The sequence below is a fragment of the Streptopelia decaocto genome (assembly GCF_964273445.1).
Source record: "Streptopelia decaocto genome assembly, chromosome: 2".
Lineage (NCBI taxonomy): Eukaryota > Metazoa > Chordata > Aves > Columbiformes > Columbidae > Streptopelia > Streptopelia decaocto.
This window is the reverse complement of record NC_138655.1, coordinates 122,081,326-122,105,388: the sequence shown is the minus strand read 5'-3', so window position 1 is coordinate 122,105,388 and position 24,063 is coordinate 122,081,326. Positions and strand designations below refer to the sequence as shown.

At 36.1% G+C, this 24,063-nt stretch overlaps 1 protein-coding gene across 1 annotated transcript in view; it reads right to left on the bottom strand.

Annotated features, from left to right (window-relative positions):
* Positions 1-350: 350 nt before the first annotated feature.
* Positions 351-24,063, bottom strand: part of NEK10 (NIMA related kinase 10) — a gene marked incomplete at its 5' end in the record, with an annotated part of 90,818 nt that continues 67,105 nt past the window's right edge. The window contains 7 exons of the mRNA XM_082045870.1: positions 351-417; positions 9,139-9,194; positions 9,279-9,331; positions 10,678-10,786; positions 13,141-13,251; positions 16,250-16,350; positions 21,502-21,539. Of these exons, the coding sequence (XP_081901996.1) occupies positions 360-417; positions 9,139-9,194; positions 9,279-9,331; positions 10,678-10,786; positions 13,141-13,251; positions 16,250-16,350; positions 21,502-21,539 (526 nt within the window). The 3' untranslated portion in view covers positions 351-359. The remainder of the gene's footprint in view (positions 418-9,138; positions 9,195-9,278; positions 9,332-10,677; positions 10,787-13,140; positions 13,252-16,249; positions 16,351-21,501; positions 21,540-24,063) is intronic.

Genomic DNA, 24,063 nt, shown 5'->3' with positions numbered 1-24,063 from the left:
AAATAAGGTTATATGCTCTCTTACTTTCATTCCAGAAAACCTGACTATGCAGGAATTCATTAAAAAATATATAAAAATAGAAGATATGTACTGTTGGGAACTGTGTTTTCCTCCTAATGTATAAACCTGGAAGCATCTTTCCCAATGTTCCTTGTAAAGTGCTTATGCTGTAAACAAAGCTAAAGTTAACAGTATCGTTCTGAAATATCCCATGAGGTCTCTTGAAGCTGTGCCACACTGGAATTCCGTCTGGATGGTATTTAATGAGTGAAGCTTGCTCCTTTGGTAATCAGACAGTCTCAGCTGAAGTACAGGTAGGTTGACTTCATTAGGAACAATTCTGAACCCTTACTTCAGAATTACAGGTTCTCTTCTTTTGCTGGACAGTTCTTTGTTCCCCTCGGATAGTAGAAATACCTGGGAGGGGAAAAAGTTGGTAGTTAGTATGTGTTAGAAGAAATAATTCCCCACTATTCCCAGTCACCAGGCATGGGATCAATCTTTGTACTGTCAGAAGAAAACTGATGTATAAGCATGATATCAAAGCCAAGGAACCTCAGAAGTCTATCAAAATAAATGTTTTAGTTCAGAGTTTAAAACAGGGTTTGATGCAGAAATGTCTGGGTGACATTTGATCATTTATGCTACACACAGGGAATTAGTTCATCTCATGATCCCCTGACTCAAAATTCTGACAATATTTTAGTGCTCTGTTAAGCATGTATTGACTGTGATACAAAATTCCAGTAAGACAAACAGCTATTCCTTCTTTTTACGTAATTTTCAAATGATTCATCTTAAGTAAGAGGTTTCAAATTGAATTTCAAAATTGGAGGTGACACTTTGATGAGGCTTAAGAGTTATCTTTTCTTTATGGAACACTGTGTCAGAAACATGAAGATCTGACTTTCCCTTATGGGTAAATGGAAGCTCTGATAGCAAAAAGGCAGTCTTCCAGGATAAGGGACACAACTACAGTATTTAGAGGAATACCATGCCTGTTAGTACTATAATGACATCCTAAAATAGCTTTTATTGTATCTTACACTGCTATATCAAAACAGTTACCTATGTAACAATGTGCAATTCCTCCCCTAGCCGCAGTCATGAAGGATATTTTGACACAGTTAAAAAGAATTTATCTTTGTATGGCCCTAATTTCTGAACACAGAGGCAAAACTTGTCTTCCATTTCTTTGAAAACTTTCAGATTGTCTTTCACTTAACCTAAGAATTCCCAAAAGTCCTTCCAACAGCATCTTGCTGTGACATGGAAAGGTATTGCATGCTTCTCAGCTAAACTACCCTAGGTGGATCAAACCATTGAAGAAAGCCTCAAAAAAGAGATAAATTCCTCTTTACTGCAAGTCGAAGGGTTTATTTCAGAGCAGTTACATAAGACACAGGTCTGCTAGCACAAGAATGATTCCAGACTACAGTGAGCTTTCTGAACCACCTTGAATGAGAAGGTGTCTTCTTATTTGATGTTATTTGACAGACTTTATCTATGCTTTATACAAGAACTTTGCCAAGTTGGCATCTCAGACACACAGAAGTGAGTCTCAGAGTAAATCTCTTTCTCAAACTCATAGAAAGACGTGCTTCAGAACTGCAAGAGCAAATTCATCTTATCTCAGCCAAACAAGTCTGTGACGACAGATGCTTCTACTAAAAGATGGGAAGCTCATATAAGAATGTGTGAGAGCTCAGGGCAATGTGATCTCTGCAAGGGACCAGAGCCATCTGCCTAGTGTTGAAAACAGTCGTTCCCACAGTCCAAATGCTGACAGACAGCTTCATAAACACACACTTTTTCTACAGACAGTGCGGACTTCGGGCATTTCCACTGTCAGGAGACCACTTAATTTTGCATATTTATCACTGAACTTTACCAATGACTTGGTACCTGCCAGTCAGCTGAAATTCAGGTCAGATACTGCTTCACTTTTTCCAGTCAGGAGTGAAATACACCTTGTCTCGTGTCTCATTGCTAAAAAGAATCTTCAGCTGAGTGAGGTGAGAGGTTCTGCATCAAAGACAGTCCTACCACACGATCACATTATTTGGTACTTGCACCAGATTGATCCCTGGATCACCTCTGTGTTCTGCACAATGCAATCTCATGAATTAAAGCTAGGTTCTACATCTAAGTCTTTTAAACCCAGCAGGCCCGATACTAGTCAAATCTAGTAGGCTTGTTGCTGATTGCTAGAGCAATAAACAGTGCCTGCTACAGTTCATGTCAATCTGATTCACAAGGAAAAAAAAAGCCTAAAATAATAAAAAAGACTGACTTACTAACCAAAGTGGGAAAAGTTCTGGGTTTTGTTTTGTTTGGTTTTCGGTCTGTTGTTTTTGTTTGGTTTTAGTTTTTTTGTTCGGTTTGTTGTTGGTTTTGTGGGTTTTTGTTCGTTTGGGTTTGTTTGTTTTTAATGGTGTTGTAATCTTAGAAAAATGCAAATCCTTTTTCTGTGCCATTAGAGTACTGTCCACTCCTGAAATGACCAGAATATTCCTGCAATTCTCTAAAAATCCAGTTAGCAGTAAGTTTTTCACACTTGGGCATCTGATTTTGACATGCACAGCTGCTATTATAATACCCTAGGATCTGAGGCATACGTTTTCCCTAGTTTATAAGTCATTATTTCTCTAGAGCTCCACTGTATCATTAACAGGAAGTATTGGCACATGTATCTTCTGAGTACAGCCAATACTGGTGTGGCTGTACCAACTCAGCAAAAATTATGTCTCTAGCAAGCATAAAAATGTGTCGTGTAACTATCAGTATGTGCAGTGGCAAACTCTATCCAGCAAGTGTCTTTTAATCCATCTCTTGGTCACACATTCCATTGTCATTGGAACACTCTATATTCATCAACGTGACAAGGATTACTCACTGCCTTACCCTAGGAGCTGGATGAAATCGAAGCTAGGATCAATTGTTACACCGTGTTTTCAGGTTGCTTCTCCTTTCTCTAATTTCTGTAAAATCTGTGATTGGGAAAGGTAGCTCAATACTGTCTCTTAGGGGAAGGACAGCTAACTCCAAAGATGTAGTGAATGATGGTCTGTGGAACAGGGCTGCATACTTACAGTGCCACACAGACCCTCAGCTGACCAACAGGTGGGTAGATCAAAGACTTGCAACCATAGATGTTTAGAAGGAAAAAAAACCCAAATCATGTACCACCGAGCTTTCACAGATGTTTTTACCTCCTTGGGGACAAGTACAGATCAACAGAATGCTGGGGTGACTCTAATAAACATTGCTGGCCAAAACAATCTTCTTTTGTACGCGGGACATGTAAGAACTAAGAATAAACCTGGACAACCATTTGGAGGAAGAAAACAGTTAACAGCAAATGCCAGGCAGCATTAGCAAAAAGTGGTGCCAAAACAAATTACAAAGTAGCAGAGTGTCTTAAATCACCTAGATATCACTAAGTCAAAAATCCACTTTAGATTCCAGGAGCACTGGAGCTGTGTACTTTCATCTACTGTCTAGTTTGGTATGCTCTAGAACATTAAAAAACATTAACTAAGCTAAATACAAATTTGAATCCATTAATCATGTAACACAAAGAGGTGCAATAATACTGAAGATACATAGATAATGTGGTAAGAATTTGCAGACAGAAAAAGCCCCATTAACGCACTTCCATTTTCAAATGATGTACCCATGCACCATAGACCCAATACAAATGACAGCTGCCTCAAAGAGGCAAAATACAGAATTTGCTGTCATTCCTGAGTTATATTTTTCCTCTGTGAATAGTACCTTAAGCTATTCTTTGAGTAGTTAAAAATGTATAGCTATCATTAGAGCCAGACTTGACAGTTTTCCTCTTAATGAGATACCTCTTTCTAACTACTCCAATGGTTGCTTCTCTAAAACAGAAAAGATTGCATTGAACAAAGTTATGAAAATTGTGACAACACATCAATATATGCATTTGAATATGCAGACTGTTTCCTTCTATTCTTATTTGCATTGCAACCATTCTTTTCCTACAAAGCTAATATTGAAACAACATTTCTCTCATAAACAGACCTCTGGTCACATGAGCTTGTAATGGTCTTGGCTGAGGTGGAGTTAAATTTCTTCATAGCAGTTTGTATGGTGCTATGTTTTGGGTTTGTAATGAAATCAGTGTTGATAACACACCAGTGTTTCAGTTATTGCTGGACAATTCTTATAGAACGTCAAGGCCTTTTTTGCTTCTCACACCACTCCACCAGCAAGTACGCTAGGAGTGCACAAGAAGCTGGTTGGGGACACAGCTGGGACAGCTGACCCCGGCTGACCAAAGGGATATTCCACATCACGTGACGTCGTGCTCAGCAATAAAAACTGAGGGAAGAAGGAGGAAGGTCAGGGGAGTATGTTCAGAGTTATGGTGTTTGTCTTCCCAAGGAACTGTTAGGCGTGATGAAGACCTGCTTTCCTGGAAATGGCTGAATATCTGCTTGCTGATGGGAAGTAGCAAATTAATCTCTTAATTTGCTTTGCTTGCACACAGAGCTTTTACTTTACATATTAAACTGTCTTTATCTCAAGCAACAAGCTTTCTCACTTTTACCCTTCCGATTTGCTTCCCCATCCCACTGAGGGGGAGTGAACGAGTAGCTGTGTGGTGCTGAGCTGATTATTTGAGTTAAACCATGACAAAGCTACAGCACTCAGCTGAACACAACTCATCTGTCTGACCATTGCTATTTTTGTTTATTCATAGCTTTATTTTTCATATAACTGAATTTCTGCTTGGATTAAATCCCTTAATGGAATTCATTAAAAATAGATTTCTGCATCAATTTGGGTATTACACATCTACTTCTATACAAAAAATCATGATGAGAGTTTAAAACCAGTATTCATTGTCCTATTCATGAACAGGCTCACAAACAAGGAGCTTGCCTCTTGTGCAGTACAATATTAAAACAGACGGAGAAAAACAAAGAGTGACACAATAGATGTGAACAGAATAATTCTGAAACATTACAGGGGGATTTTTTTTATGCATGTTTACCAAATTTCTGTATAAATAAGTAATACAATTGGAGTACTGAGTCATTTCAGGAGATTAGTGATAAATGGGCACAAGTTGATTACTCAAGATAAAGCTGAGGGTCATTATCCTCAGCTGGTCATTAATCCCCATGAAATAACTGGCATTGAGATAGTAATTACTATTATAATGAAAATGGGGGGAAAAAAAAAAAAGCATGACATTTTTCTTATGAAGCTGTCTTGATTTCTAAAGAATTCATGTTTCATCACCCAATCCAGCTGCTTGAATCATTTTAACCCTTTATACAGTTTATTCATCCTACTACAATGTTAATGCCATTGCCTCGTTTAAAGTTTGACTTCCTATCATATATTCCTGGAATTCTGGGAGGCACAGCAAGGGACAACACTGATAGGAAAGACAATAAACACAAATGCCCCCAAATAACAGAAAATAAATAAATAATATTTTCAGAATGCTTTGTCTATAACAGGTCCTCCATGATGCAGTAGGAGATTGCATTATTATGCTATATTCTATTTAGCTGTTTGTTCTGCATTTAATAGTGCTTTTAGAAATAGCACACATGTCCCATGTTGTTCCACAGCAGGGCCTTCTGAGGACTTTTGAGTCATTGGAGTTCTCTTTTTTCTTCACATTTCTGTTAGGAGAGCTACAAACTTATTATGGGCAGAAGAAGGGAAAGCAAATTGTTTCCAGCAAGAAACACCATCATTCTGTTTCCATTGTGAAAGCCCCATACATGAGGCATCATTACAACTTCTCATCTTAGAAACTGAGAAACATAAACTAAAATATTTTAAAATAAGCTAAGAAAGTTGAAAAAATAGGTGTATTACCCCATAAGTTCCAAAACAAGATACAAATATTCATTACTCTTAGTACTTTTTTCCAAAGCTTTTCTGTGAACACTTTTCTAAGAAGGGGATCCTAGGAAGGCTACAGGATGTACCAAGCTTCTGCTGGAAAATCTGCAGTTGCTTCTGAAATGTTTCACTGCATATCAAAGTAAGAAATCAGAGCAAGGCTCAAAACAGTTTCATACAAGAAAGGCTGATAGGATGTTGCTCTGAGGGCTGCAAACCAAATTCTGTGTGGTGGAAAAGAAACAGATAACAGTGGACACTGATAAGTGACTTGCAATGCAGCTTGAGAGAGTGATTTGCCATTCTAGCTTGCTTAAGCTGTTTGGAGAGTTAGAAGCAAAACTTAATGATGCATGTCTGCTAGCCAAATGAATCATTCAACACTGGACAGCTATCAAAACTGGACTGCTTGGCTATTTGGAGAGAGAGTGAGAAGGAAATAGAAAAAAAAAAAAAAAAAAAGAAAGAAGAAAAAAAAGTTCTGAAAGGCTCAGAATGGCATTGAGCAAGAGCATACTTTAGAGAACACAGTAAGTCCTCTGGAAATAGAGACACGCTTTTGTCAGCCAAGGCCCAAACATGGTCTGTCAATTTTCTGGAAGAGCAGTCCAAATAGGAAGACATTCGGGAGTAGAACATTGTCTGGAAAAGAAGTAATGTAATAGTGACAGGGGAACAAAGCAAAATTATGCATCACAGCAGGTAATAGGATTCAAAAGCATAGAGAAAAATCAAGGACATGTATTGTTGCTGGTGACAGATCAACAACTGGGTTGCTGTACGACTATTTTGTATCTGCCAGCTAAAGCCAAGACATGCCTGAGTGACAGACACACATGCAATGCAGTCAGCCAAAATCTACAATAGCTTGTTACATGCACACATTAACCATCATAAGCAAGAAGAAAAAAGAATCAAATCTAGACAACATACTTCTAAATTTCTAAGGATACTGTATCTATAAGGAGATTTCACTCCATTCCTTTCACCCACTCCAAAATCTTTGCCTTTGCTCCAAGTCCCATGAACAAAGCACAAAACAACACTGACTGTGGATAATGTATCAGCATTGCTGCAGAAGCAGCGTAGCTCAGGGGAAACACAATGTAACTTCCACTATGCTCCTGGGAAAACCAGATACATAACACATCCACCAATGTGAAGAAGGATGCTGAGCATTCACTGGCCTCCTCCAGACCTTATGTATCTGTGAAAATGGACCGCTTGCTCTTTTCCCAATTTCCTTCTGCAGGATGAACATAGCATAGAGAACACCTAATAATAAGAACACCTAACACTGTCCCGTGTGGCTAGGAAGCATATTCTCTTAAAGCATATTCTCTTAAAGCATATTCTCTCCTCTAAAACAAAATTTCCAAAAATGTATAAAAATAACTTAAGATTCTAAAGAACAACTACTCTCCACGGAATTTCAGCACAGCAGCAAAATAAGTAGCCCTGGATAAATTAGGAAAAAACAGAATGTTAATTATTTTACTGCTGTTAGTCTCATGCATTTCTGTGGCATTCCTGTGTTACATGTTGAAAACACCAGCATATTTTCCTGCAATCTTTAAGCATCCTTCACATTTCAGCAATTACTTTTACAGCAATAGGACACAAGGGAATGGAATGAAGCTGCATCAGGGAAGTTCAGATTGGACATTAGGAAAAGGTTCTTCACTGAGAGGGTGGTCAGTCCCTGGAACAGAGTCCCCAGGAAAGTGGTCACGGTACCAAGCCTGTCAGATGTCAAGGAGAATCTGGACAACACTCCTAGTCACATGGTTTAGTTTTAGGAGTTTTAGGTGGTCCTGTGAGGAGCAGGGAGTTGGACTCAATGATCCTTATGGGTCCCTTCAATTGAGATATTCTGTGATTCTATGATTTCCACTAATAGAAGTCTTATTTTTATAGTAGCTTGTGTAAAATACTCAAGTCCATATTCAGCACACACCTGTTTACAGTTAATTGCAGTAAGATGCTTTTTGCCAGTCTGTTTGTGAGATAAATGCCTACACAGCGACAGCAGCTACAGCTCATTTATTCATTTATAATAAGAGTCACTAGATCTTGATGTTAAAAATGAGAGCCTTTTTCTTCTTTTTTTTTCATAAGTTGTGTGATATTTTTTTCTACAGAAAATTTAAAATACTTGAAAACAATTATAAACAAATTTGTTAGACCTCATGGCTGCAAAAGTGATTTGTAAACATGATTCAAGTATACCCTGAAGGTGTAAAGAGTGAATTATTATTGTATTTTGGGAGTGCTGAATCATGATTTTTCAATACTTACAGCTGGCAGCTGCAAGGCACTTGTAAGCTGGAATTCCAGTTTAATGAGTACCTATAAAAACATTCAGACTAACATTTGAAACCTCTCAAGCTAGAATCAATCTATACAGAAAAGTTTGCAGAGATAATAAATAACAGAAAAATACCACTGAGACACCACAAGCTATACATTCTTAAAACCTCTTAATAGATGTATGAGGGAGTGGGGGTGGGGTGGGTGCATCTTTGTTCCTTTGTTTTAGAAAATATAACTGCAGTCTTCCAGGCTTTATAATGTTGTTTACTGCAAAGACAAGGAACTTACTTGATGGAAGTAGTAACATTTTGCACTAAAGCATATCTGAGACAATAAACAACAGGCTAGCAGGTAAAAAGAATGAGAAATGCTAAGCTTATGTTGTGGACTATAATGATTTTTTTCATGTATTTTCTTTCTTGTGTTCCTCAAAGGTTTCCTGTAGGCAAGTCATACCATCTCCAGGACAAGGCATTTGTCCAGTTTCAAAGACCATTGAATTTTTTTCACCCCCTGCAATTTTGTGCTAACAACCACTTATTCTCCTTGTGCTGTACTCAAATGTTTTACTAAATTTGTCAGCTTCATCCTTTCAACCTTGTAATGGTAGAGTATTATAATAAAATACAATTCTATTTAAATGAAACTTTTGTTCAGCTGTGGTTTTATATGGGAAAAATGAGAGGAAACTGCTGCCAAACTTGTACGACTCTATGATCTGATTGAAGAAAACAGATATGACCAAAAAAACCTGCTTAGATTAGCTAACACGTCCCACATACATTTCTTGCAGTTCATGCATCCATGTGTTATAATCCACCGTGTACTGCACTACGTTTAAAGTGAAATTGCAATCACATAAATAGACAGATGATACATTTGGAATCAGCACATCATAATTAACTTTTTCTTTTCAAATTGAACACTCACCTGTTAGAAGAGAAATTGTAGTAACCACTTTCCTCTAGAACCTCTTCAATTAGAGTCTACAAGACAAAAGAAATGAATTTCAGGAAATTATCTTTATTAAAAATAATACATCAATACATAGAGGTATATTTAGAGCTTACCTGCAAGTGTTCATACGTCATCCCTTCTGCTACGTCATAAGTGCCAACAATACCTTAAAGTAAAAGGCAAGTAACATTATACTACTGAATTTGGGGGTTATGCTCCCTCATCGGATTCTTAGCAATTCCACTACAAATATAATGACAAGAGAGATGCTTAATTATTAGCAGCTTATTTCACCAACCACAATGACTCCCTGCAAAAGTGGGAGGCATCTTATGGTATGACGTGAACATTTTAGGTACACAATGTTATCACATTATGAAAGAGTTCTAACTGATGGAAAATATTTTAAATACTTAATGTAACAGAACACAGAAATGCAACGTTCTTATTCTTCCCCACTGACAATTTACAGTGTAAAGGGCACATAAGAGATTAAAAAATCATGGATATTGAGCATCTGAACAAATTGCATTGCTGTCTCTGGGAACAAAATAAAGCTCATTTAAAAGGTAATTGTTAGGGACTCATTTCCTACTCAAATATCACCCTTAACACCTAGTACTATTTTTGGGTTTTGGAATAAGCTGTGGAACATACGCTAGTTTCAAAAGAAAGGCCAGCAAAAGCAAAGTTTTTCACTCTTGTTTCTGGCACCACAGTTTTTAATGCTACTATGTCCTCTAGTCCATAGATTGCAATATAGCTTTTCCTGTATTTGGAAGAATGGAAATTGCACAAATACCAACTTACAGACTACACATTTCCCTTATGTCCATTGCACAAAGAGGGATATGATGAAACAAGTCTCTGAACTAGGAACTGTGGTTCCCCACCCTGGACAATGCGAGTGATGGTGGGTTTGAATAAAGATGGAGTTCATGATTTGTCACACTGAGTATCACTAGACCAAATGTATTTGATACCATTAATTTTCTAAAGCATATATATACTTTACATTATATAGATGTGGCATAGCACGTAGCATTTCTCTCCTCAAGTTTGTAGGGCTTGATCTAGCTTGGTAATTCAATAATCAGAGTATAACTGTTTCAAACATGACAGAAGAAGAAAACAGGGTTTAAATAGAGTTTCTTTAAAAATCATGTGCAAGGACAAGAAAATCCTAAGTAGGACACTTTCAGTTAAAATAATTTCTATTGATTTTCATGGAGGAACCATGTGCTATTTACATCTTTGATATTTCTTTGTCATTCCAAAGTATACTCTCTTAAATCAGCAGAATGTTCCATCAATGGTCAACTGCATATCTTACTAGGAATTAAACAAAACAAACAAGCCAAAAAGTACTGATAATGAAAATCAGTATAGTCAACATAACTTTACTGTCTTTAAAGACAGACCTTAGTTAGAGCAGCAATTCCTTCTGCTTTGCTACCATACACTTCATTAGAAACATATATGCCGCTACAGAGATTTTGTTGCTTTCTTTACCTTTTCTATCATCTGGAAGCAATGTATTTCCACCTGGAGAGAGAAGTAGCAGATGCCAATCTGCTGTGAAGAAGTTGGGCTCAATCAATTCAGGAGAACCTTGCAGCAGCTGGGGAAGAAAACAAAATAAAACAAAACAAAACAAAAGCAAAGAACAAACTTCAGACTCTCATCAGGCATCCCTTCCTATGTTTCCCAGTTCAATCAAAAGTCAAAGGAGAGTCAAAGGAGACTTCAATGCTTTTTAGATGAATGAAAAAGTGGTGAACACAACTATGAACATCCTACATCTCTACAGAAACACTGACTGAACGTTGCAAGCTGCCGATCTGCACTTGGTGTAAAGCACTGAGTTCTCTAGACTGTCTGAACAAAATGTCATAGACTATACATTTCTGTGAAGACAAACAGAGAAGTGCATCCCCTTGAGCCTAGGGCAGAAACAGCCAATTACTCTGATTTTCAAAACTGAGGGCTTGAAGCAAAATTGTTAGTCCATATTCAAGTGATACAATTCCCATTATAGAGATTCCAGCACTTCTGAGGCCTTAAAGTCAGTTCAGCTACTTGAATATGTGAACAAGGGTATTGCCATTAAACTTAAAACATCTAGTTTTGAAAATATCCAATGGTTAACAACTCTGACATGAAAATATCTTTGTGGGCAGGAGAGAAATTCCAGTTGTGCATTTCTGCATCATGTTAACACTTTTACAGTTACAGAAACAGAAGAATATCTGTTGTTGGAAGACCTTTACCCCACCACTGATCAGTGCAGAAATCTTTTTGTCTCTTATTCTAATTAGGTTTTCTAATTCAACATAGTTAAAAACCCATCATTTTAAAATTTTATTTGCAGAAATTGCACAGCCTCTAACAATGCTTGCTGGAAGAGTTTAACCTAATTATTTTCCCTAGATTCTTCTTATTATCTCTAAATGATGTCCATGTTATCCAACTTATTTATAATGGTGATTTTGGTAAAATATGTACAATTTATTCACTGATGCTTATCAATTCTCCATCTTTCTAACTGCGCTTTTTGTTGCTGCTTTGTATTAATAGTTTCTGTAACTATTTCCTTCAAGGTAGAAGTGCCCAGTATTTGCATTCATCATTTCAAACATCTTCAGTTTACTACCATTTATTTCTCAAATAGTGTATTTCTTCCCTTTTCTTCAGGTTTAAATCTAGCAGTTTTGAAACTAACACAATTTTACAGTTGATAACAGTTATAAATAAATAGGTTCCTTTATTTCTAGGTATTTGAAAATTAGGTTAGCACTTCCTTTTTCTTACCATATATTTGGGCATCCTTTCCTGAAAACATTGACTCAATATACATTCAGCAAAAACTTGCTTAGATTTAATATTATGGCCGAAATACAGGAATATTTTAACATAAACTACAGTTTGATTTACATGACAGCAAACTGGAATGAAACTGAGGCTCAGAGAGAGGCATCTTTAAGTATCTTCCAAATGTACTACCAATCTGAATACTAAGTAGCCACCTTCTGTGGAGCTTAAGCATTTCAGATTAATTATTACAAAAGTACAGGAAGGATTTGGGGTCAGTCCATCCCATAGCAAACAATGACTTAGAAGACTCAGTTCAAGTAGGTGACAATCAAGTTAGATTACACAGGGGAATTACGTGATAAGAAATCATTTGTCATGAAATTTTAGATACCGTAACATACCTAATAACTGCTTTGTTATCAATTAAAAAATAAAATATCTTAGCTTCACAGTCTCCCACAATACACAGATGTCGAGGATGTCGTTTTCAGGTCCTCTGCTGACTACAGTCTTCTCAGGAGATTTTGCAGGAACATTTAGAAACTCTGGTATTAATTGTGACCTCTTTCTCTCTCGGAAAGGACCCAGCATGTCATTGGAAAACAAGCAGGCATGGTTCTTTAGTCATGCCATTCTTGCAAATCTGTGGTATTTTTAAATGATGACAATAAACTGTTCCTGACACACTATGCAACAATGGGACAATGTATACTACATTCAAGACATTCTGGGACAGTTTTAGTAGGAATATATGCCAAAACATGTATAATACTGGGAAACTAATAGTAAATTAAGAAGAGCTCACATAAGTTAAGAGCTTATATAATCTTTATCAGCCTTTGACACAAAAAGTTACATTTTCCTTTCTCTTCTCTTTCGGAGCTCTGATGAGATGAAGTCTGATTTTGCATATGAGCAGCTAGTAGGTCCTTTCCATTTACCAAAAGTGTTCTAATGATCAAAAACAAGCTTGAAACCAATCTGTAGAAGCTGCTTACTTAAGAAGCCTCCATATTTCCCAAATAAAGGATATCTAGAGAACATTCTAAATATTTCCTTTTAAAAATGGAATCTTACACTCATATCTTCGTGATATTAATATCAATAGCTTAATTCAAGTAGAAGAAAAGTTGATCATAGATAGTAATTGGTGTACTACACCTTCTTCATTTCTGATTTCAGATTACAGGGATTGCTCTGCTGACTGAAGAGGCACTTCTTGAATCTCTCAATGACCCTCCTTTTCAAGTTGCATTGCAAAGCTGGAGGAAGCTATACAAAACAAAGAAACAGATGTTTTCACTGCTCAGATACACCACCCATAAAAATGACCTAATCAGTAGCACCATTATTGAAAGAAGTAGCTATAGTGCAAAAAGAAAAATTAATATTAATAGCATGGTAATAAATAACAGTATAAGACTTGATTTAATGGCACATTATAATAATGCTCCTAAGTTTGACCATCTTATTAGTCTCACTCTCTTTAGCCTTGAATGTAAATATCATAATGAGCCTAATACAGGTAATACTAGATTTGGTACCATGATCAATGTGCCAGTATTTGAGACATTTTTCTGCAGACAAAGCCCACGGAACTTCGGTGTAGATTTAATGTGGGCTATAACGAGTGACTCCAGCTGAAATTAATGAAACTTCGTAGACCTTCATTCAATGTGTGTAGAAACTGGGAATGTTTCTCATGGCTTCAACATGCTCTTTTAAGGTCCTTATGTACTTCTCAACACAATTCAGAATGTGACTTTTGCTAGAAGAAATTTACATTTCACTAGGCTACAAAGCAAAACTGTATACTTTTTCTCCTGTGTTTTGTGGTTGAAAAAGTACACATCTTTCAACTACATTTGCAAAAGAAAAGCACGCATCATACTTTATTGTGTTTTAAGGTCTTCAATCAACAGTTCAAAGGAGGTCTCTTCCTTTGCTCTTTAAGATTTTAAAACCATTTTTATGCTCCAACAGTAAATGTAAAGCTTTAGATGTTGGTCACTGCAACAACACCAACCCAGTCTGATAACAGTTCTACGGTATGTACTACCTTTGGAGGGATGTCCTATGCTGTTTCTGTATAGCTGTTTATACATGCAGGGCATGTTTATAAAACCATTATTTTCTACCCTTTAGTACTGAGTTTATAATCACATCACTTATGTAAATTCACAAAGTGCCACTCCATTGAATTCAGGAAGCTTTCTGACTGCACAAGGCAGGTTTAACCACTAATGATTCACATTCAAACACAGTCACAGTACACATTATAAAGATTGTTTTTTTTTCCCATTTGAACAAATTACTGCTCCAAGATGGCTACAAATCTGCAATGGCTATATTGGCCTCACAGGAGTTTTTTGCTCTGGCAAAACAGGGATCAAGGTTACATCCCAAGCATAAAAAAAATTCATCAGACAGCTGGTTGCATAAAGTTTTAAAGTAGTACCTGCATAACAGGTACTACTCCCTTTTAATGCAGATAAGGCCTTATACATCTGATTCAAGTCAGATGTTGAATGTTCCTTAGCCTGTGAGTAAAAAAAATAATGCCTGCCAGATACTTTATAAACTACATGCCACTGCAATGAGCTGCGTGCAGTTAAGGTACCATGGGTGTCCTGGGATATTCTGAAGCAAAGGTGGTAAAGGACAAGTCCACTGCATGAGAAACCTGGAGTTGCCTCAGGCAATAGTCTTCAATTTTAGCTTTTGTTTTAATGAAAACAGATGTCAGATCAGGAAAAAAAAAAAAAAAAAAAAAAAAAAGGCCCAGGATTTACATAATATTATTTTTTCTTTTAAAGCTTTCTCTTATATTGTTTTCCAGAGATCACTCTGGTTCTTGTTCCCATGGAAACTGGATTGGGAAGGCTGCTGGCAACCAAGAACTAACAGGCAAGAACTCTCCCTTGTAAACTTCAGTTTAGAATTGTCAGCTGAAATACTCAGTTTTAGAAAACAGCTCTTTATTATAAAAAATATTGTACCTTAGAGTTTTAAGAATATAAACAGGTACAGGAGAAGCAGATAGCACACAGTGAATAAGTGCAGGAATGGATCCTGGTTTTTCTGCCTTCCAATTCCAAAACCACCTGACACCAAAAGCATTGAAGTTCTTATTAATGCTTCAGTGGCCAATTCCGAGTCTTTGAGTGGCTGTTAGTTCTCAGTTATCAGGCATCTATGTCATGATAACTTGCATTAATTAGTAGGGCACTTAAGGAAACCTTCAACAGAGAGGGTAGGTTTAGTAATGAGCATGTTGGACACCTGATGTAGCATGTAAAGATTGAACTGCCTCATTTCTTTTAGCAGGTGAAGGAGATAATTCTTGCAATAAGTTCAATAAATTCCAATTATTTTAAATAACAATTGTTTTCTTTGTCCTTGGTATTACCTGTTTTGATAAGTCTCACAGTTTAAAAAAAAAAAAGGCAAAATAAACCCAAGTTCAGTTATGCTATTCTGCTCTAAACACACACATACAAATATGCCTCAGCAATCTGAAATCCCCTGAGGTGATAAAAAATCACCTTCCAAATACAAACACTTCATTTTGAAAAATACGAAAATGTTTACTTAATAATAGCAAACTTTGCAAGTAACTGAATGGCAACCATCTTTCTGGAGAATAAAGAGGCTCCTGTCACATTTTTAGTTGAGAGTTCAATGCAGATTTATATCAACCCCATTTTTGCTCTGGAAAGAGCATGAAATAACTTTAGCTCTCTTTCACTATGAAAGAGTTGAACTTAATTTCAAGTTTGAAAAAATCTGATATTTCAAAATATTTAACATATTTAAGATTTGAAATATTGCACTAGAAATCTCAATAAATTATTACTGTTTATTTATAATAAAAATTACTACTTAGAAGTTATTTAGAAATTATTGCTACAGAGAAGAGCATTTTATATACTCTCCATGTCAGTATAGGATATTAAGTCACTTAAAATATTCATACTGCTGGCATAGCAGAATGCTGTAAAAATAATTTACTGTACAATCCATTTTTCTGAGGTGAGCCAATGGATTTTTTTCATATGACTCAATTATTGCCATCCTCCACATACTAATATTCAAGGTTAGTCTTTATTTAAATGTTATATTTTTAAAGCATCCTGCCATCTGCAAAAATGTCAAGTTCTGTTGTTTTTAAAGAACAGCGACTAAATTAGCAGCACTTTGCAGTACCATCATTTTGACAACAGCAAATAACTGAAAAGTATAGAATGTCAGAAGCAACAGTAACGCGTACTTGAGTGATGAAGATAATTTTGTGCAGCTGAATAAGAATCTGCTGAACAGGGTCACTGATCTGACGCACCTTCCGCTGTGATACAGCAATTCCTGCCGATGCTGTAGAGGACAACAGTAAAATCAGGAGGACAGCTCATTTTGTTGCCTTAATATATAAACAGCATACACTGTTTAAAACCTGTAGGTGTAAATATTAAGTTTAAATGCATGACTTGGTTTTCCAGTAATGCTGGGAACAAAAAAAAAAAAAAAAGGATAATATAAAAACTTAAAAGACTAGACCAGTGGTGGCAAACTCATTTTCACCAGGGGCCACATCAGCCTCGCGGTTGCCTGCAAAGGGCCGAATGTAATTTTAGGGCTCTATAAATGTAGAAGCAGCTACATTTATAAACCGATGAAAATTAGTTTGACACCCCTGGGTTAGACAATGTAATTGATAATGGGTTTCAAAAGAAAAATCCCTTTCTCTGACTCACTTCTAAGTTACTCTAAGAGAAAAGAAGTATTAATGTAACTCACTAATTATAAAGGTTTTCCCACATTTATTCAAAAGGAAATGTAAACATATGATAAGTGGAATTTTCTTATTTTAACTTTTTTTTTTTACATAAACTAACATACACTATATTTTTTTATATATTTTGATGTTATGAAATTTATTTTCATTTTACCCTAAGTATTACAACAAAATGTCTGATGTGGACCATTTGGCAAAAAATGTTATTAAAATATATTTTCATGTTGCCTTATAGTGATGTCTGTTGCTTTATCACAGCTACTTTTTGTTTCCAACATCTAGCAAGAGCATGTTTTGAGAGAAACCTCAAGAAAATGTGCAAGAAGCTATGAATCTCTTGGGTCTTCTTTACTTCGCATGAGAAAATTAGTGGTTTCTGTTCTTTGTCATGAATTTCTCCACACTAAAGATCACCCTATTTAAAGGACATATTGATGAAGACTGTGGAAAGGACCCATTATCAGCATTTTGCATGATCAAAATGACACCACCATAAAGTGTAGAAATGGTATTTTTCATGTTTAGAATAAAAGGACATCAATGCTAAGGAAAAACTAATGCTGTAAAAATTCCTTTCCCTACAAAGGAAAGAATAGAGACAATTGCTTTGTATTACAGACTGTATATTACTTTGGCTTGTAGATTATATAAGAATAGAGTGTTGACCTGTGAATATAAGTGAAAGTGGGTTTTAACACCCTTTAAACACGAATCTAGTTAGATATTGATAGAAAAATGCATGAAGTTAAGCAAACCACAAAATGGGATTATGCAAACCAGAAAATATTAACACACATTCAATTTCCATGTATATATGCACATAATTATGAGCTATGCACGTTACATATACACTATATATAATTGTATTTCCCCGCCCCTGCCATTTTATATGGCATACAAGGTTGGCCTGTTTGAAGAAAATTACTAAAGTTTTGAAATAAAATATTTTATCAGTTTTGAAAACTTCTGTTTCTTAATACATCTCCCTATCATTTCTCTAAGCATTAACATTTCAAGTAGACCTGTACACTAGACAGATCAGAAGATAAAATATTCTTTAACTAATTACTAAGAAGAGATCACAAAGATGGAGACTGGCAGTAAGAAAGTATTGGCACTTCAAGAAAATAACTTCACTACAAGTTCTTTCTAATATTTTCTTCTAAAGCAGATATTGAAATAAGCTGTGTGTTCGTGTTGTTTTATACTTCTGTGCTTAACTATTTAATTGCATATTCAAATATGATCTTTGCTAAAAAGTATCCATCATACTCAAGGACAATGACACTACATTTTGTACTACCAAGCCTGAAGTAAGGACGAGAGTCAGTTTGGAATTAAAAGGAAAACTATTATTTAAGAATATTGCAGTACATCAAACATTTGGCTTCCTCTTATCATTTTTATTAGATTATTGTTGATTTTATCTAGATAAGTGAATATTAATTATTATAAGGAGCAAGAAAGCAGAATTTTTGTTATCTTACGAAAACAGTGAGTAGGTGTAAACCTGTTTCTCTTCCTCTGTCAAGTAAATCCATGTACATAATGTATACTTCCCATAGACAAAAGCACTGCATTTTCTTTGAGCAGAATAAATTTAACACAATTTTAACCTGTTCATTTACCTCTATGTGTTAAGATCGGATTAAAAAGGAAAAAACAGCTATGTGAAAATATTTAGTTCTTAGGATCAAGAAAAACCTAATTTACCAGCAAATAATATCAAATATCCATGCATTTTTTCTTGCCATATTCAATGAGATATTTGAAAAATACTAGCCAAAGGTAGCTTGATAAAAAGCAAAACCAAATTCGCTTGACTACCTAAATGAGTGAGCATTACTTAAAATTTACCAGACACAGTAAACTCAGCACTAATTTGTGGATATTATACTTAAAAGATTGACTATATTTTCTTAACTAAAGAGCATTATGAACTCTACCTATTGAACTGAAAAAAACCACATGATAATTTATTTGTATTTCATGGAATAATTTTAATTCCAGCCATAAGAACCAATAGGGAAATACTGCTATTAAGCGTTAGGTGATTTAATAGAATTAGGACACGAAAGTAAATATTATGTATTCTACAAAGTGCAGAGTTACAAAATATCATTCAGATTTAAAACAGAACAATTAAAACAAACATAAAAGCTTGATTTGTTTTTACCTAGTGCTCCTCTACCATGCTTTGCCTGCTGAGAAAGAGTGTAGAACCAAAACTAAATCAGATTCTTCAATTTTTATATGGTAAATCAGTCATTATTTACTATTTTAATCTTGTGGGTTTTTAAGCCATACACACTGTCAGACCCAGAGATGAAATAAAAGCTTATCAGCAGACTGCCACTATAAAACACTTAGTGTATCACTACAGAACATCAGTTAACAAAATCACCTTCCCAGGTTGAGTATTAGACCTGGAAGCTAAGCAAAGAGCTTAGCTCCAAATACTGCACTTCAGCCAGCAGCCCTGTATCTCTCTGAAATACTGTTATCTCTAAACTACACTCCAGAGGCTAATTTAGATCCATATACTAAAATTTCCTCGTACAGAAACACCTTGAGGATCATAAAGTGTTATGTACAGATTTACGTCCACCTAAGCTTCTTTTTGCAAAGTGATCTGGTGTTGATCTGGTGTCAAGAATGAAAACTTTACTGAGATCAAGATGAAATCCAAATACCAAAATTAATTAGCCCACAAGTGAACTATTATAACTTTTTTTCCAGTTGAATTTCTGGGCTGGCTATTTTAACAAGAAGTAGAAGAGAGACATTCACAAACCAAAGTGTCTAGGGGCCAACCAGATCTGAGCTGTGCTCTCACAGAAAACAAAGAGATATAGAAACCGTCATTCTCTGACACAGAGAGACACATTTCTAGTGGGATCAGGAAGATAATGACATCATTGCTACTGTTGGATTTTTTTTGTGGCAATGCCTTTTGGCTGATGGGTTGAGAGGGGCAATTGAAATTTGGTTTGACATTTTTCCCTAAGTCTCCTCTTAATAAAATCAATAAGAGGGAAACAAGTCTTGCATTTTCCCTCAGCCACTTAAGGAGGAATTTAGCTTGGTCTTTGTGCTCAAGGTGACAGTTCAAGCCATGCTATAATAATCTAAAATATTACATGCCATGAGAAAAACTAGTTTGATTTAGTTTGTTCTGACACATTTTCACCTCACTACCAACTGTTTCAATACTGCTATATTCTATCCTGTTACAACCTAGGAATCTTCAGTTTTTGTTAGGACACTGATAAAAACTTTACTTCCTTGACACGTCACCTTTTTCACTGCTCCCTCTTCTGTGATATTTGACTTCTCTTTGCTGTCAATAGCTTGTATTCACAAAATAAAAGCAAATATATGAGTGCCCTTTCTTTTGTGTGTCTTCTCAGATTTTTTTTTTTTCTGAATAAAAATATGCTCAGAATGATATCAGCAAATAGAAAGGACTGAGCAGGACATAATATGGATTTCCCTGTTATTTAGTATATGGAGCTCTCTCTCTTTTCTGTTACTAATATGACAGAAACAATATGACTTGTCAGTCTAGGAGGACCATATGTAATGTCTACTTGTACTGTCTATGTGCTTCAGAGACCCAACACTCAGCTAGGAACTTCAGGAGTTCCCATAAAGTCCATACATTCCAGACTACTTCACAATTATTATTTTTTTAAAATATAGAAGTATAGCATTATCTGGGGGATGAGGGCATATGTGTGTGAATAGGCTTTTGAGGACTCGATCAAAATTTTTAAGAGTTTTACCTGAAAGGAAAACATTACTGACAAAAGATGTCAGATTTGCTCAGATTACCCACAGGGCTGAAAAGATTAACAAAGGCTAAAGCATTTGTCTGCAGATCATTATAGCTCTGACACATTATCACTGGATCGTGGGTTGAAACAGTGTGTTGGTATCATAATGGCACTCTTCAGTAAACAGCATTGAAAACTGCAGAAAACAGACAGCAGATTTTGATCTGTACTGCATAATTAAAATTTATAATACAATTTTTATATCAAAAAGCTGTGAAATACAAGTTAGTATAGACAAAAAGTACTTTTTAAAATAAATATCAATATTTTAATTGCTTAAAATAATTTTCTTTCAAATATTTAATTATTATTTAATTTGGACAATATGCACTCTGAAATCGCAGCTTACAGTATGTGAAGCTTCTCAGTAAAAAAGAAAAGAATCTCAAATGAAAAACTTGCTTCAGCAATGATGATGTATAAATACATGATAATTTACAAGGGCTCCATGAAATATCCCTTTCACAGAAGAAATTCCCATGGCACTCAGCAGAAGTTTAGCCAGGATAATGACCATTAAAATTAGGTCTTCCTGATTTACTATTGGAATTCAGGGTTTTCAAAAATTCCTTAAGGATCTTTCAGATAACATATTTGTACTCTAAATGCAATTATCTCCTTTTCTAACATTTTAAAATACAGCTATTAGATAATACCATGATTTTTTTATATTGCAAAGAACTACAAGTGGAAGATTTGCCACCTTGTTATGAATGAACACTCTTAGTGTGGGTCCTGCACATGAGTGGAGGCACTCTCAAGAGCAGATCAATATTAAAGCTGAAGAAATAGAGGAGACACTCTATATGCAACAGGAGAATCAAGTTTTAAAACTTGAAAATCATTAGGTTCCATTTAAGTTAAAGTTTGATTTTGTTGCAAGCACAACATTACCTGGTCGCAGTCTTGATCCCGGACTTTCCATATAATCTCTATTATTATATTAGAAAAAAAAAAAAGAAAAGTATTTTTAAAATAGTGATTTGCATCAATGACTGTAGAGGAAATATCAGTATTCCCTCCTGACTCCTCATGTTTCCTCTAAAGGAAATCTCTCCAAATTCACTAATTTTTCACTATGCATTTATAAGTCACATAAAGGCTGGCTTATTGTTCATGTCCAAAATAGCATGACTTCTATTAAATAAAAAGTTAGACTCCATTCCTTTCCCTGTTCAGTTTTAAGCCTGGCAAGTAAAAAAAACAGTAGACAGAATTTAAATACTTAAAACTCAATATGCCACTAGATTACACTTCTTTGGCATTTGTACCTGTTTAAGGACATTTCAATTAACCCATTTTTTTGATAGAAAACATAAACAAGAAAGTAATTACTGTCTAGTGGATAGTACTATAACATAGAGTACTTGTAAAGTGGGGGGAAAAAAAATATTACATCACCAGGACAACAATACCTCAGTGTCAGAAGTCTAGGTCCAGATGTTTCGATGCTAGTTTCTGCTCCAGAGTCAATAAAGACACTACCCCAGCCTGTAGATTTCAGTTGCTGAGATAAGCAACAGATAGAAACAGACAAATGGGGAACTGAAAGAACCAATATGATGTCCTGACGGATGGCAGCCTCAAGAGCCCCGGCATGGCAAGGATTTGTATACATGTTTTAGGCAGGAGGGAAAATTACAGTTGGAAGGAGCAGTTATGAAGAAAGATAAGGAGATAGTTTTGCTATTGTTTATGTGAGGGCCAGAGACAGAGGATAAACAAATGTGCTTGCTTCAAGGCTCAGACATTAGGAGACTGCCAATACTGACTGCAGCAGGACCAAAACTGGAAAGTTAGCAAGAGATAAGTGACAAATGGCATGTCATCAATGTTTATAAATATCTCAAGGGTGGATGTCAAGAGGATGGGACCAGACTCCTTTCAGTGGTGCCCAACAATAGGATGAGGGGCAACAAGCACAGACTGAAGCAAAGGAGGTTCCAGCTGAATATGAGGAGAAACATCTTTATTTTGAGGGTGCCAGAGCACTGGAACAGGCTGCCCAGAGAGGTTGTGGATTCTTCTTCTCTGGAGAGATTCAAAACCCACCTGGACACACTCCTGTGAAATCTACTCTAGGTAGCTGATGGGTTGGACTAGATGATCTCCAGATGTCCCTTCCAACCCCAACCATTCTGTGATTCTGTGAAATGGGATGGTGATATGCTAAGAACAACTCTGAAAGAAAAAATAAAGTATTGTGTGGATGGGTTTTTGTTAGATGGAGATTTGTTATTGAACTAGCCAGGCCCAAAGGAATTTCAAGGCCACCTCAGAAAGCTGAAAACAGGACCTGCTGTGAGGGTGAGGCAGTTCTACAATAACAGGGCCTCAACGTGACGTAAATCAACGGACCTATCAGCAGTGAGACTCCAGCGCGTGGACAGCTCATGAACATAGATGATATCCAATTAGTGAATGCATGCTTGGAGCGTGGACGCATGATCAGAGAATAGTTGCATATATAAGGAGGCTTGTTTCTGTAATAAATGGCTTTGTGTGATCCACATTGAATTGGAATGCTAAGTCCTTTATCACTCCAACAGTATTGCATTTGAAGTGACAAGAAAAGCACAACCAGCAAAAGGACACACACAGAAGATGGCAAGGGTGAGGGTAGGGCTCTAGAACTGAAGGTAGGGCTGAAGAAACGTTCCTTGCAACAGTGTTCCAACCGTGCATTTGAGTGACCAGAATGAACATATCAAAAGCAAGGAAGGCGCTTGCTCACATGACAGCATTATAAACCCAAGGAAGAGTCTTAGCAGTGTATACTGACAGGAAAGGTTATATCTGAGAGGTGCCAGGCAAAACAGTGAGACATACGCTGAATGCAAGAACTTTGAAAGACGCACAAGTTAAAGTAGATGCGCAAATGTCAAAGTACTGGTGAGGATGGATGTTACTTTTGAGAAAGATTAAAACCCGAGCTAATGAGTAGGACTTCAGGTACAGCCATTTATGACATAACCTTTAGTTCTGCAGTACTCGATTGTATGGCCACATGGCTACAAAGAGACCTTACAGAGATGAGCAAAAATTCAGTATTGACAGAAAGAAAAACACCTAGTGTATATGGCTCAATGCAGGATTTGCAGCATGATTTTGCAGCTGGATGAATAACACATTGATACATGCGAAGACAAAATGCAGAAGAAAAGAAAAGAGAATGAGTGATAAAGTCACGTGTAACATCCAGAGGAAATAAGATAAAGAGATAAACTAGTATCCTTCTGAGTGGTCCTTAAGAATAGTTTCAAAAGATAGGGGAGAATTAGGAAAGGATTAGAGTCAGAAAAAATATTATTTCAAGATGAAAAGCAGCAATGCTAAATAGCAGATCAAGAAAATAAAGGAACTATGACATGGAAGAGGTCATTAGCAGCTTAGCAAGAGTTGCTACAGTCATATCCCTTAAGTAAAAACTAGATCAAATAGGGTCTTGTGGAGAAA